Genomic DNA, 15472 nt, shown 5'->3' on the forward strand with positions numbered 1-15472 from the left:
TACTGAAACCCTGTCTTGAACAGTGGTCTTTGGCTTGCCCAGCTTTAATGTCGCCGTCACCTGCTTCACCTCTCAACATGAATATCAGCTCATAAAAGTATTGTAAAGGTGAAACGATGTATATAAAATGTACATTTCAACATATCCGTGGTTTGCAGAAATGTAAAAACAATAAAAAAAGGCATCTGAGCTTTCATCTAGAATGTATCGCAATGTGAAGTCAATACATTAAAATCAACACCCAGTACCAGGATTATGAGTCCTATCAAACCGTACAGAGAACGCACAGTGTCACATTCATAGTTTATAAAGTGAACGAGAGGCATATCGGCACTCTCAGTGCCAAGTTGTCTCAGACGATCTACATTTCCTAACGTGACTGCAGGATCCCCATGCGGCTGCTTCAGAGGTATATTTTGCCTTCAAAGCGAAATTGTTCCATACAGAGCTGTGGTGATATCAGACTAATGCCTGGGAACTCAAATGAGGTGTGAAAAGTGGCTCTCCAGTAAGAGAAGTTCTAAAATGGAGGAGAAATCTTTTTATTCTCCTGGCGATTATCGCAAGTTCTCAGAGGCCATCGAAAAGCATTGACGCTTCAAGTGGCACCTGTGAGAAAGAAAAGAAAAAAACGTTGCTTGGAAACAGCCGACAGTTACATGTTGTTCCTTTAATGGCAGTCTGATGATGAGCAGCTCTGCCTGAAAAAAGTTTGTGGTGAAATCGCCTTTATTCACGTGATGAGAAACTTCTCAGGCTCCTGGCAGTGAAGGCTGAATGTGACCAACCTCATGATGAGTAATTCTACCACTTAACTGAAAAAGTCACAGAACCTGCACTTAGATCTGTGGATGTTACATGGAGATCACACACCTTTGAATAAACAGAATGTGATGCATTCATTTATCATATGTGTCACATTATGCCGTGTGTATGTGGCCCATAATGCCGTTTACATCTGAGCTGTATAGGCAGAATTGCGCCTTAGAGTCAGTTTTAAAGATAATGTCTCTGGCTTTCAGTGCAAATCAATAAACCCAAGATGCTTTCAGAATAATCTGCACTGTGTCTTATGCCATTGTGTTAAGTTTGATCTTTCCTTGTTTTAACAGAGGCTGACTGTCTGGCTGAGTTGCTTGTTAGTGTTTGTTTTTTTGTTTTTTTTCTCCCCCCGACTCATGCAGTGCCACAGTGCTCAATGCGTCTCCAAGTGCGCACGACCAGTCTTGCAGCAGCGCCCTGCAGACCGCCTGCCAGGCATCTGGCCGCTCCACGTTTATTTCTGGAGGCTCTGCTTTGTGCCCAATCCAACCCCCAACCAACAGGTGGATAAGACGAGTGGAGGTGAAAACACACCCTGGAGGGGAAACTGGACGGAGTCGGAAACTTCGCTTTTTTTTCCCCCTCTCTCTCTCTCTCCCTCTTGTTTTCGTCTTCCAGGATTTGTTGCGCGGTGAGCTGAATGCGGTGTGCGCCACTCTGCGTTTTTTTTTTCTTTCCCCCCCATAATAAGACTGGAATGGAAGTCGTGATCAAGAGCGGAGCGAGTCTGGATGTACAGTGGGAGTACTACTAAGTCTCCAAACATGAGAGGGGAGAATGCAGACTAGAGTAAAAAAGAAAAAAAGGAGAAAGAGAGACAAACGGACCCGTTGGCACAAGGCAACCGCACGTTCACGAGCTCCACGCAGATCCACGCCGCAGTTTTTCCACGTTTGAGGGATGCCGAATTCGAGAAGTTGATTTTAAAGCTTTTTTATTTTACTCCTGTGTTTTCAGCCCTCGTGAGGCGTCGAGGCGTATTTTCCCAAAGGAGGAATATTGATCTTCCAAGTTCCAATGCCCAACATCCCACAGGTGAGTAATCTGCTCCTTAAAACGCACATTCTGCCTGTTCCAGATTAAAAGATGTGACTGCGCGCCTTCGGGGTCCCTCGGCTTGATTTACTGGTGATGGACCCCAGCAGCCACAGAGAAGAGTCCTCTCCTATTTCCATTTTTCTACCCACGCACTTCCCTGGTATCCCTGGAGGCTTTCTCTGGCACAAACACAGAGATGAAAATGTCCACATGTCACCTGTGAGTGTTCGCAGAGCGCCGCTCGGCCACATGCGTCGTGCCAATCCACGCAGACCTGTTGTGGGTCTTTTCTACACGGCGCTGCATGAATCTGTGTTGTCTGATCAATGCAACTTTTTTTTTTTAAATTTCTTTTAAGCACGCATAGTCCTGCAACCGCGCTCGTGGGAGCTGCAGCGCAGTGGCTCCTCTTTTTTTCCCTTCTATTTCCAAATATTGATTCCAGGAAACTGTGATTACTAGAAAGAAATAGCCCTCTGCACGGGAGGCTGAGTGCGTGTGTGTGTGTGTGTGTGTGTGTGTGTGACAATAATAGCCACACAGATATCAGCAGGCCATGCACACACTCGATTGTGCTGGTGTTTTTTTTTTCTGCCCGTAATTCATAGATGCTGTATGTTGTGAGCAATCAACAGTAATTGAACCATCAGCGCTTGACGCACGAGCAGAGTGGAGGAAAATATGTACCTGGCTGAGGCGTCCGGGTCACCTGACGTGAGACATGCATACTTCACACGACAGTGAAGAAGAGAAGAGAGAGCACAGCTGATTATAATGAAAATACAAATGTGTTGTTTTTTTTGTTAATATACAAATATTTGCAAGTTATAATTTTGTTAATTTGTTGCTTTTAATTTGAAATCTGGCGCTGAGAAGTAGGATTATGTTGATTTAAAGGAGCACTGTGTAGTTTTAGAGGAAGATATTCCTTGGCTGTTTTTTTTAAATTTATTTAATTTCTATGCCTAAACATATTAGTGATATGACTGAATAAACCACCTTTCAATTTCATACTGTTCACATGTGGCGGACCCTGCCACCTTTCTTCCTTCAAACCGTGTTCTGCAGATCTAATTTTTCCTCCGACTACAACCTGTTTATTTTGTTATGGAGAGAAAAAAAAAATCTGAGCTTGATTCTCCTCCAAAACTACATAGTGCTCCTTTAAGATATGCCAATCCTCGAAAAAAACAATGCGTAACAATTATAGCAGTTGGAAAAGCAGCTCCAAATAGGCGCCAATATCTATCTTTTACTAGAGTAAAGTCTTCAGTGCGATGCCCTCTCCCTGCACAGCGCGTGATTTTCACTCTACCGTCTCAAGATTGGAAGTGATTCAGCAACGGCTGGCGACTGCAGGGTCCCATGTGGCCGCTTCAGAGGCTATATTTGCTTTTCTTTAAAAAAGAAAAAAAAATGAAATTGTTCCACACAGAACCGTAGCAATATCAAACTAACGCCCAGGATCTCAAATGAGGTGTGAAGAGCGGCGAGCGAAAGAGCTCCCCGGTTAACGTCCTAAATGGAGCGTGTCTTTTTTTTTTTTTCTTTTCATGATGATTATTTGAGGTTCTTTCCTCTCATGGAGGGGAGTTAGAGGGCACGGAGAGCATTTCTGGCACCTGTGAAGAGAAGATGACAGGTGGTGCAATGTGGAAAAAATGCTGCTTAGAAACACCAGCCGACAGCGAGTTACATGCTGTTGTTTTTTTTAATATTCTACACCTTGGTGTTCTAAACTTTTATTTCAGTCTCCTTATTCCTGTGGGGAGCTGCTGGTTCAAAACCACATGATTGGATTGCTTTGCCAGCTGCCTCTGAAAAAAAAAAAAGAGCTGCTCGTTCTTCAAGATGAAACGGCATCAACTTGAAACGTGTGAACTCAGTTAAAGGAACAGTTGGCCTTTTTTGTTTTTTTACTTTCAGGCTTAAACAAGGCAATTGAGTGATACCTCTCATATCATTACACTAAGGATGAAGCTGCCGTCAGCTGCTGGTAGCTTAGCTTAGCTTGTCTTATTTTACCGGTAAGACTAGAGACGGAGACTCCAGGAAGTTATCGCGCCTGCCAAAATATTTGCGAACGTGTCGTGTTTACACTTCAGTTTTTGGACAAGTTTAACCGACAAAATATGATGTGTTAATTGGCGGGCAGCGGTGACACTGGCAGGCAGATTTTTTTCTCACCTGTGGACAGAGCCGGAAGCTCGCTGCTTCACACTTTACAGTTATCAGCGCCAAGCTAGGATGAAATGACCGCCGCCGCCTCTGGCTTCAAATAGCTGTGACGCTCTTCTCACCTGACTAAGCAGGACAGCAAACGAGCGTCTTTCCAAAAACGTTGAACTGTTCCTTTACATATGCTATTTTGGGAAACAGAGCACAGCAAGAACGGTTTTACACATATTCATAAAAGAGATGTGTTTTGCCTCTTGTTCTTATAAACTAATTGGGCTGCTGCGAGGCTGTTAATCCACTCATTATTCATTTAATACAGTCACGTAGAGAGAGTAATGAGTTTCCTGAAGGAGGGGGCAGCCGCCTGAACTCCTGCTGCTCCTACATAACGTGTAACCTTTTCCATTTTGTCTCAGGCTTTTATTTATCCGTGACCCCCCTGTTTTTTCGTGTTGCCCTTAAGTTTATGTTGACTTTTTGAACAGCTGTTCAGTGGCTGTAGTCAACTCACCGTTAAAGGTTAACTCCGCCAATTTTACATATAAAAGTGTGTTTACGGGTCTTAGTGAATACCACTGTGCATGTGAAAAAAAAAAAAGTAGCATGAAGGCTTGCGTGGCTCCTGAGAGGAGCTGCATGTGATTGGATAAATTGGCTCCAGTGATGAAACTCAATGGGTGGTTGCATTGTGGGTAATGCAGACGCTACATTTTCTAACAGGAGTTAAGAGCAGAGATGCTGCTTTTTTTTTTCTTCATTCCACACATTCCTCTTCATTTTCAAAAGCAGGTGCCTACATTACCCACAATGCAGCTTCGCCAATGAGTGTCATCGCTGGTGGCAATTGATCAGAATACACGCAGCTTCCCCCGCAGCTGCAAAAGGCTTTATACTATCTTTTTTCTCATATGCAGTAGTACTGTACAAGATCTGTTAACAGACTATAATGTGTAAAATTGGTGGAGTTACCCTTTAACACAGCTACTGATATTGGTAATAGGTGGTTAAATTGAACAGACGGTTTAAATGGAAAGATGATCATAGAAGGAGTTCAGAATGATGGCTGCACACTCCAGATAAAGGGTTATCTAATTTTCATGATGAAACTGTCACAGAAACATGTTCAGTGTCACCGCCAGACTCAGAGAACCAGAGATCTTGACCGCTGCCGTGTTGTGAGGCGATCGCCGTTCAGAGTCACTCTGTCACAGCGGCGACGCCACGCAGATAAAATAGCCGGAGGCATCCTTTTCCTGTCACCAGGCAACCGCTAATCAGCTGCTCTCGATCAATTAGCCACCACCGCTAATGACACTGACTAAAGCTATTAGTAACTCACTTCCGTCATCTCAGGTGCGACACTGTGCGCGATGCTGTATATCAGGGATGTCTGATGTGCGAAACCAACCTGTCAATTCTTCATGTGTGTCTCCTGTTGAGTTTAGATTTAACTAACAGCACAGCGGAGATCACAAGGCAGCGGCATGAGAAATTTCTCCGCTCAGATTTGGTTATCTTTCGGTGTTCATGCAATTCTGCCAAGCGCCAGGAGATCAGAAAAACCTAAATCCTCCATTTTCACACCAAAAAATGCAGCTTGAGTGACGTTAATGTCGTGTCAGTTACAACCCAAGGCAGCAAACAAGTTTCGGCAGGCTTAAATTCAATTCATAACGTGTGAAAAGCCTCTCGCTGAACTTGCGGGCGAGCTCTGAAAGCTTATCTTTGGGTGATAAAGGGATAACTACCTGCTTCGCGTCTCTCTTCCTGAGTATTTCCTCTCACTACGGTCCCTGTCCTCTCTTTGTCATCTTTTCTCGCTCGTGGAAGTGGAAGCCGACAACAGCGGGCGTCTCCTCCCTGTAACACCTTTGCTCCCTGTCCCCTCTAGTGTGAACTCCCCGAGCCTGGCAGCAGCTGTAGCAGACTGAGCAGGGTGCTGGTGAGCTGAAGCCCGGGGAGATGTCACAACTATACTACCGACGGACTGACAGCTCCTCATACCGGGACCGCATCCCGCTGAGAATAGTGCGGGCCGAGTCGGAGCTGTCGCCTCTGGAGAAGGCCTACCTCGGAGCTGTGGAGAAGGGGGACTACGCCAGCGTCAAACAGGCTCTGGAGGTGTGTGTGTGTGTGTGTGTGTGTGTGTGAGTGAATGTGCGTGCGTGTGTGTGTGAATAAGCGCATGGACGAACGGATGATTCGATTAGCAAATGGATGAGCGCATACAGTCAATGAAACTCTAAATTATGGACAGATGAATGGATGGATATTGTAGCTTGAATCTAATTGGAGCGATTGAGAACTGGTTGGGAGATTTATGGGTAACGCGCAGCCATAATTATCCTCCGCTCATTTCCAAACACATCTGGGGCCTTCATTTACCTTTGACATGACTGTCAGACCTTCAGCGGGCCCTTACTGTTGCTAAAGGGCCAGCTGTTTAGCATCTCACAGTACCGGGGAAATTTCACATAGCAATGCAACACAGTGCAGTAAGGTAAAAGAGAAACGCAACAAAAACACCTGGTTTTCTCTAAAGTCTTATTGTACAAGCCACGTTAGCCTACAGTGCTGAAAATTCCGTGTTCCTTTAGCCTCCTAGCCTAGCCTAGCCTTATCAATAGCATTGCGCTCCTTTCACATTTCTGAGCTCGTGATCGACAGTTTGCAGTCTGCCTGAAAATCTACGCAGCAGAACCAGAGATTTATTTTATTGTATTTTTATTTCAAATTCTTCATTTTTTTTTTTTTTGTCAACACCTGGCACCCAGATTACCCACAATGCAACTGGAAAGCCAACAGTTCAGTCAAAGGTTTGGGTGTGTTGTACTAGTAGCTGCTAGACTCAAGCAGGGACCGAGAAGCAGGCTACACGAGTCCCTCACAGTAATCTATGACATCCAACAGTTGCAAAGTACAAAGTGATACAACCCATGACGAGGGATGTCTTTATTATATCCTGACTATATCAGGTGCCACGTTATCACCCCGACCCGTGTTAACTGGCATGCTGAAGACGGACTGGATGACGCGCACTTAATTTAACACACAATGTCTGCCAAGTGACTCTGAATCATCGCCCACTCGAGGTCGAATCCAGTCCCCCCTTTATTTTTCCCAGTCTTTGTTATAATTCTTCCCACATTTCGCCCACGTTGTCTCTGGCATTGTCAGCCAAGAAGCTAATAAAAACGCCATAAATAGAGCCCATTTTTGATTTGAAATGTCATCCATATTTATTGTGCATGGGGGAAATGGGAACGGCGCGGGAGGGAACAGGGGGTGTGGACGGATCCTGCAGCGAGCTAGAAAATGTCGCTTTGTTTCAGAAAGGAAAGACAGGAGACATGGGAGCGAGCCCGAAGAAGAAAAAAACGAACACAGACATCTCCCCTTAAAAATCGGCATGTTTTCACTGAGTATTTACCCCTCTAATCGATGGCTCTCTTGCAAAACCAAGCACCAAAGTAGCTGCCGAAACAAACCCCTGATCCCAAGTTTTCTCGTTCGTCAGGAGGCGGAGATCTACTTCAAGATCAACATCAACTGTATCGACCCCCTCGGCCGCACGGCCCTGCTGATCGCCATCGAGAACGAGAACCTGGAGATCATCGAGCTGCTGCTGAGCTTCAACGTCTACGTCGGCGATGCCCTGCTGCACGCAATACGCAAGGAGGTGGTGGGTGCCGTGGAGCTGCTGCTGAATCACAAGAAGCCGAGCGGCGGCATGCAGGTGAGCGGGGCCCGGGACTGGTGGGAGTGGAGTGAGTTTTCAAATTAAAAGTCACCAGCGGTGAGCTGCTGACGAGGCTGGGGAGGGGTGTGCTTGCGGAGAAACTTGGTGGTGTTGACCTTCTCTCCAAAAGACATGCCCCTCAGATTAATATGCAACCAAACTGCATCATCGTGTTGGTATTTTCCGCATAGACATATTTCTGTTTTTGGAGTATATTGAAGATGCTAATGCTATTTCTGTTCCAAAAGGAGGTATAAAAACCGTATTCCACTCAATAGGATACGACATTGCACAAATTTCCATATCCGCAACTCACACACACACACACAAAAAAGTCTGACAGGGGAGATTTGTTTCAGACCCCCTGAGAGCTGATCAATGAGGCCACTGGCACGGCGGCCCTCGCGTCCAATCACAGGAGCAACTCTCGGATCTTTAATGAATGGCTAAGTGCAGCTTCGGCCACTAACATTTTGGCGCTTGTTGTGTGGTTTGTAAGCTGCGTGCTGCTGCCCGGAGCTTTTTTTTTTTTTTTAACACCATCCAAAATAATTGACCCAGTATTGTTGGCAACCACAAAAGCTGACACTTCAAAAAAGCTGACTTCATAAGCTTTTTTTTTTTTCTTTTCTGTCATCAGGAGAAAAGGAACAGGTTTTTTTTTTTGTACGGAACGAGATTTAACGAGCAGGTTCGGAAAAAAGCCAGCCGTGAGAAAATATGATGTACATTGAGCGTTTCTTTTTTTTGTTGTTGTAATCTTAGGATTTAGATTAGTTCGCTGTTGTAAAACATTGCTGCACATAAATAAACCTCTTCCTCCAGTCGATAAGAACTGCCTCTGAAGAGATTTAATTACTGTAATCGGAAAGGGACGCCAGTCAAATTAATTTCAAATTGATGCCCCTTCGCGACTGATTGCGCTCCGCTCGAGAAGAGTTTTGTTCTTGCTCGTTCCCGCCACACGTGTGCGGCACACACACACACACACGCATGCTGGTCTTCTTCCTCCTCTTCCTATCTGTAATGCGCCGTAAACCACAACGCAGCAGATGTTTTCGGCTTCATCCATCACCTTAAGGGGGAGATGCTGGTGCCCTGTCGTGCCATGCTCGTTTTTTTTTGGCCTCGATGAAATAAAGTGAAATGAAAATTAAGCGAGGAGGCGAAACAAACGCTCGGGCCCGTCTTGTTAAATGGATGCGGAAGGGAGTGGAATACCAGAGGGCCGGCAATTTCCAGTCCGAACCCCTCAGCTGTGACATCCATCAGCTTCCACATTTCCTCTTCACCTTCGTGCCCTCATAAGATTGTGCCCCATCGCATGACTGGGTTGCGGAAAATAAAGCACTCCAGCGCTGCCAAATTGACCCAGGAGATGATCATTGATTACATTAAAAGCCTGTCTGAGGAAAGTGCATCTTATCTGTCGCTGAGGTTTTATTAATGACGAGGTTAATTTCATGCTTTGCTGGAATTGTTTGTATTTGTCTTTCTATTTTTCCGGCCGTCTGAGCGATTGGTTTGCAGCCGTCTCGCAAGTGTTTGCAGCTCATTTGTTTTTCTTGCCGAGGAGCCCACCGGATGCTGGCTTTTCAAACAGATTTGTGCATTTTCCCGCAGATACGCATCCGTCGGAGGCACAGACACCGCTGCTCTCAGCATTTCTCAATTAAAAGGGCCTTCGGGCGCCTCTCTCTGCTTTGCTGTTTGCTCTTTTTCCATCAGTCCTCCGTTGTTTTTTCTCTGCGGTCTGTGCAACCCGCTTCACTCGTACATAAAGATAGTTACATAAGGGGATCCCTCCTCCGCCTACATGCGACACAAGGCGCTATGTAAAGTAAAGCGCGATCGTGCTCGCATCCACAAAGACTGGAGCTTGTTTTTCTGCAGCGTCATTCAAAAACACAGACAGCTTGGCGTCCCATTTTAACACCGGCTTTTATCCGAAAACAGCACACGTGATGTTGTGGGATGACAGGTGAGAAGCCAGCGGGGAGGCTGCAAAAGAGGAGCACGGTGGAAGCAGAACCACACGGAGGGCCAATGTTGCGTTTCTCATCAACATGCTGATGGCGAACGCGTCATTTCTAATATGAGTAACACATATGCATTACGCGGACAAGTGGGCCGTAATTTCTCGTTCCCATTCTCGGCTATTATCATAACTGCACATCTAGCACCCTGCCCTCCTCCCGCTCCGTGCTTGGGCCCGGGCCAGGGCTGTTTGATGTCGATTATTTGATGTCCCTCCTCCTCCCACATGGAGAGCGGAGTACGTAGCTTATTAGATCACCCTCCTCTGCGAAATTATGACAACTCTCAGACACGGCTCCGCGCCACCCTTTGGAGTTGCCGCCGCATTGTGACTGCTGAGAGGGTAAACTGCAACGAGTAACTGACGTCCACATGATTAAAAAAAAAAAAAAAAGACTTTTTTTCGGTGAAGTGGGATGTTGAAACATTCTGGAGAATATGAACTAATCCCACGATTAATGATTCTTCGTGCACATGTTGTTCCTCTGGGAGAGACGTCGACACAGAGTTTTCGAAAGATGCTATTTCTGTTTCTGCTCATAATAGAGGACTTTTGAGGTGGAACGTTTCTAACACAGCCCCCGAAGGACAGTAAATGTCTCATCTTTTCTTCGATGTGCATTCACATCTATCGTCTGTTACATCTTTGTAATTCATGAACACATCAGCGAACCAGCAAAAAAGTGCCTTCCTACCTCTATGGATGGAGATGGTCAGTCAATCACCGATGGAGTCCAGAGCATGACTCTTAATGACTTCAGTGATATCCTGACTTTCCCTCTAGCAATGCCAGTTTTGGTTTTAAGATAAAATATGTGATAACTCTGCATTAAAATGTCTTAAATAAAAGACACACCTTTGAGTTGTGTAGTTTTTTTTTCTAACAGTGTTCAATCCCAGATAAATCCACATGTTCACTTAAACCAAAGGTGCATTTTGTTTGCTTTTGTTTCCTGTTTACTGTAACTTTCTTGGCAAGCCAGTAAACCGTTTAAAAATACATTTGAACTTCGGCTTTACTAGTTGACGACACAACCATCTGAACGTGCAGGGATCCAAAACACAGGTTAAAAACCAATCAGCAGTGACTTGAGATAGCCAAAGCTAACTCACCACCTACTTACCAGTTTCCTTTGTTTGACAAAAATGCTCCAACATCTTGGTCAGTCGATAAACCGCAGAAATAGCGGTTCGATCTGACAATGAAAAAAAAAAACAGTCCAGCTGAATATAAATAGCCTAGCAGTGCAGCAAACGTCCATGTAGCTATGATTCCAATTCATGATTTGGCATTTTTAAAATACATTTAAATCCCATATTTAAATCTTGAGATTGATTTGAAGTATTAGCTTGTTTGTATATGTGGACAAGATGACGAAGAGAAGACATTCCGTGCATCTGTTACTAGCCCTCAAACTTCAAATGACCTTAACATGCATCTTCGTGAATCTCTCTCCTCATTCTTATTCCCATACATCTTCTGTTTGCGCCCACCTATCGCAGGTTTATCCTCCAGCCATCCCCCAACTATCTCTTCCCTCTCTCTCTCCGTCCCCTTTCTCCCTCGACACGGAAATCAGATAATAAGCCTTCATTTAAAAGAGGCGAAGAGGGCCAGCCTTCGGCTACTGCTCTGCAGCCACGCGTTCGCACTGAGTGACATGGGAATAGTGCAAGGGCTTAGCTGGAGTGGGTGATAAGAGGGATAGGTGGAATGAGTTTCTTTCTGAGCATAATGATTCCCTGCTGAAATGCGTGAAAGACTGATGCTTTCCACCACACTGCGGTCTATACACAGCTGCACTCGCGCTCTGGATGGAATCTGTGACTTTGACCGAGGGCATAAATTCTAGATGGTATTTTAACTTTTTTTATTTGTATTTTTTCACCGCATCTCCCACTAGCTCTGACGGCTGTTTTTTTTCATCCCGCTTATTTCATTTAACTTCACTGCAAAGGTCTCGGAACTGCACACTGAGGTGAGCAGAGGGTCTCTCGGAGGCTCTGTGTTTAACCAAACCAATTACTTCCAAAGTGAACCGAGGATGTCAGTTAAACCTGACAGAGGGGGGAAAAAAAAGACCCTGAGGTCTAAATAGATCAGTCGGTGGGCTTTGTGAGCTCCATTCCATGTCATTAAAGCTTTTATTCTCTCCTCTCCCCCTGAAAGGTTCCTCCTATCTTATTGGACAAGCAGTTCTCTGACTTCACCCCTGACATCACTCCCATCATCCTCGCTGCACACACCAACAACTATGAAATTATCAAGCTTCTGGTGCAGAAAGGCGTGTCCATGCCGCAGCCGCACGAGGTGGGTGAACTCAACGTGTTTGCAGCATCAACTGCATTCGTGTTTTGCGGTTATTATCAGTGTGAAACCCCATTTCAACAGGGGTGAAATGAAAGTCTTGATCAAAGTTGCACATCTGACTTTATCCAGGGGGGTTATGAAAGTGTTGTATCAGCAACGTCAGTGGAATCGATGCAGATGATACCAAGCTACAGATATATAGTGGCTGACATTGGATCTTGTTTGTAAAAAATGTGATACAAATGATAGACACCAACTTCATCTAAATTATTAAAGGTGCAATATGTAAACACTCATTCCATTCCAAAGAGATAGGGGCAGTATGTCACCAGAGTTACAGCTAACTGCTGCTAACTGTAGCTGCTATTAGCAATCAAGTCATATAAGCTGACTCCAGTGTGGCTTGGGGCTAGCTTGTTAGCATGCTAACTTCAATCATTATCATTATCAGCAACACAAGACAAATACAACATTGATATACTGAAAGATGTTATTTCTCCACTTTTTGTTGATTATTTTAGTTCATTTTTGTACGTGGTAAACTAAAAGTCTGACTTGTATCCCATTTAATTTCTTTTCTGATGCTGCTAAATGTTTGTTTACTTGATTCATTTTTGTGAACATGTGTGCTTCTTACAGTATGATGAGCTTATGAACTGTAAGTGAAAAGCTTCAATACAATGCACATTTTACAAGGCGAGAAATTCAACCGATTTGGCCATTAGCATGTAAAAACACAGTACCCAGGCACGACGGTCCTGGCGGTGCTTGCCTTGGTACAGCAGACAGGAAAGTGACCCCGTTACGAGGTGCCGGGGGGGGAAGCCTCATTAAAACACGGCCATGCTCTGTTTGATGTTGCAGGTGCGCTGCAACTGTGTTGAGTGCGTGTCCAGCTCAGACGTGGACAGCCTGCGGCACTCGCGCTCGCGCCTCAACATCTACAAAGCGCTGTCGAGTCCCTCTCTAATTGCGCTCTCCAGCGAGGACCCCTTCCTTACTGCGTTCAGGCTCAGCTGGGAGCTGCAGGAGCTCAGCAAGGTGAGGACAAGAGAGCCACGGAATGAGCGCTGAAATACTACTTGGATGTCGCTTGGATGAACATCTACGTGCCCTTTCGTGATACTGTTGTGTGATACTCTGTGGTCTGTCTATTGAATAGCCAAGTGTTAATATAAATTGGTCTTGGTAAATGTCATTGGGTGAAAAAGGGTGTAAAATACAAAAGGGTCAGCTATAAAAATTCAGAAAAAAATCAGGAACCATGCACACTATAATCCATTAAATATAAAGTTGAATTATTTAAACCCCAAGTTCATTATTTCAATTGTTTGATAAGCTAAAATAAAAAATAAATAAATAAGTTAGTAGAATAATTTATGATGGATGTTCTTTCAATCGTGCTGCATAAGTCTCTGCTTTAATTGTTATTTAGGACTAATTAAATGCAGCTTACATACTGTATATTTTACACATACATTAACATGTTGCATTCATTATTTTTCTGTTACAGCTTCATAACACAAAATGCCCAGAAGGCAAACACCACCTTCTAGACCTCTCTCTTCGTATTTTCCCCTGATAATACTGAATTACATGTCGGGTGCCGGGTTCTAGCACGACTCACGACGTTGATCTGGATTCTTGCGTGCGCTCGTTTTTAAAGGTGGAGAACGAATTCAAATCGGAGTATGAGGAGCTGTCCCAACAGTGTAAGCAGTTCGCCAAGGACCTCCTGGACCAGACGAGAAGCTCCAGGGAGCTGGAGATGATCCTCAACTACAGGGACGACATCAACCTACTGGACGAGGAGGGGAACAACGACCTGGCGCGACTCAAGCTGGCTATCAAGTACCACCAAAAAGAGGTGAGCACGAGATCATTATTTATCAGCCTCACGTTTCACCTTTACCCATTCAGCTCGTGACTTAATTCTGATCTAACTTCTTTCAAATGGATCAGGCAGGAAAAGCAGTGAGAAGAGAAGGCAGCGTGAGCTCTCGTAGTTAATTTGATGCTCACTCTGACATTTTAAAAGGAAGAACAAAGTAGTCTTTGAAGGACAAACACAAAAAAAAACCAACAGTCACATCTTGGTTCTGTATTTCGGAGGCTGCCATGATGGGGAGGACGGGAATATCATCCTGTTAGCTATCGACAAAATGATCTCTCTCTATCTATCGCTCTGTCTAGTCGAATGCACCTGCCCCCCCTTGAGCAAGATATGAGTTCAATATCGCAGTTTGAGTTGGGGTTCTGTAATATAGAGGAAGTCACATCTTGTTGTCGTGCCATCGCTAGATTTTTTTCATCTCCTATTTCTTTTTTTCCTTTCATCCAGCATCGCTGCCCTGCTTTATCTGTTGTACAGCTTGCTGTCAGATATCGATGCCTGTACATCTGCCCTGAGAAACACCGCCAAGCCTTAGAGTTAAGGCCACACCAAAGCCAACGTCTTCTCACAGGTGTCACTGGCAGCCAATATGAGCCGGTGTAATGATGTTAAATTAGCATCAGGTCCTTTGTCGGCAGTGCCAGATGCTGGTTTGGAGAGGATTTTTATCTGTTTTCAATTTGGAAGCTCAAACGGATGATAGATAGGCAAAGCTTGAATTCCATTACCGAGGCACTGCGGCGGCACTGTAATACTTGATGTCGCAATGAAACTGCAAATGTAGCTCTAGATGTAGCGTTGTTATTTTCTTGAAACATGGAGATAATTACCCAAAACGGTGTACAAAGTCTAGTCAGTCATTATGTCACTGAAAACACCTGTTGATGGAGTTCCTACACGCAGTGCATCCAGTCAAACATGCACAAACATCTGTTTTTAATGTTTTAATGCACTGGAAAACAGATGGTAATGAACTGTTGATTACTTTTCCCGGTCCAGTTTCGGTTTCCTGAAACTGGTTTTGTAAATTGTTCAGGAACTTTGTCGGACTTGGACTGCATTTTAAACGCGTATGAATAATTATGAGGAAAGTGGCGTGCACCTGATAACACCACAGGCATATTTACCTTTAAGGTTCATTGATTTAATGTTTTTGTTTTCTCATTTCGATGAACGTTCTCTCAGTGGGTAGAGAGCCAGGAATAAATCGTGCGGGGAGGAAAAAAAGCTAATTAAACGGTGCACTTTAATTCCTTTTATAGTGTATCATTAAAGGTGTGCTGCTGCTATATAAACCTGTGATGCTCTCCCTACCGCTCTAGCACCAGTTTGGCATGTGGAGGGCTCTGCAGCCTTTCAAAATGAAGGCTGTGCGATCTGGTACCCAACAATACGTGATATAGACTGTCCGGTTAGACTTTCAAAATAAAGCCTGCTGACAAATTGTAGGCAT

General features: G+C 44.6%; 1 protein-coding gene across 3 annotated transcripts in view; it reads left to right on the forward strand.

Moving 5' to 3' along the window:
- Window positions 1-501: 501 nt before the first annotated feature.
- Window positions 502-15472, forward strand: part of LOC119031409 (short transient receptor potential channel 4-like) — a 28640-nt gene continuing 13669 nt past the window's right edge. Inside the window, exons 1-6 of one of the 3 annotated variants that reach the window (XM_037119856.1) lie at window positions 502-1857; window positions 5930-6159; window positions 7556-7774; window positions 11985-12125; window positions 12990-13166; window positions 13792-13992. In XM_037119856.1, the coding sequence (XP_036975751.1) occupies window positions 6001-6159; window positions 7556-7774; window positions 11985-12125; window positions 12990-13166; window positions 13792-13992 (897 nt within the window). In that variant the 5' untranslated portion in view covers window positions 502-1857; window positions 5930-6000. Of the gene's footprint in view, window positions 1858-5331; window positions 5392-5415; window positions 5434-5929; window positions 6160-7555; window positions 7775-11984; window positions 12126-12989; window positions 13167-13791; window positions 13993-15472 lie in introns of those variants that run through there. The other 2 variants (XM_037119857.1, XM_037119858.1) reach the window with 2 other exon arrangements.

This window comes from Acanthopagrus latus, chromosome 13 (assembly GCF_904848185.1).
Source record: "Acanthopagrus latus isolate v.2019 chromosome 13, fAcaLat1.1, whole genome shotgun sequence".
Lineage (NCBI taxonomy): Eukaryota > Metazoa > Chordata > Actinopteri > Spariformes > Sparidae > Acanthopagrus > Acanthopagrus latus.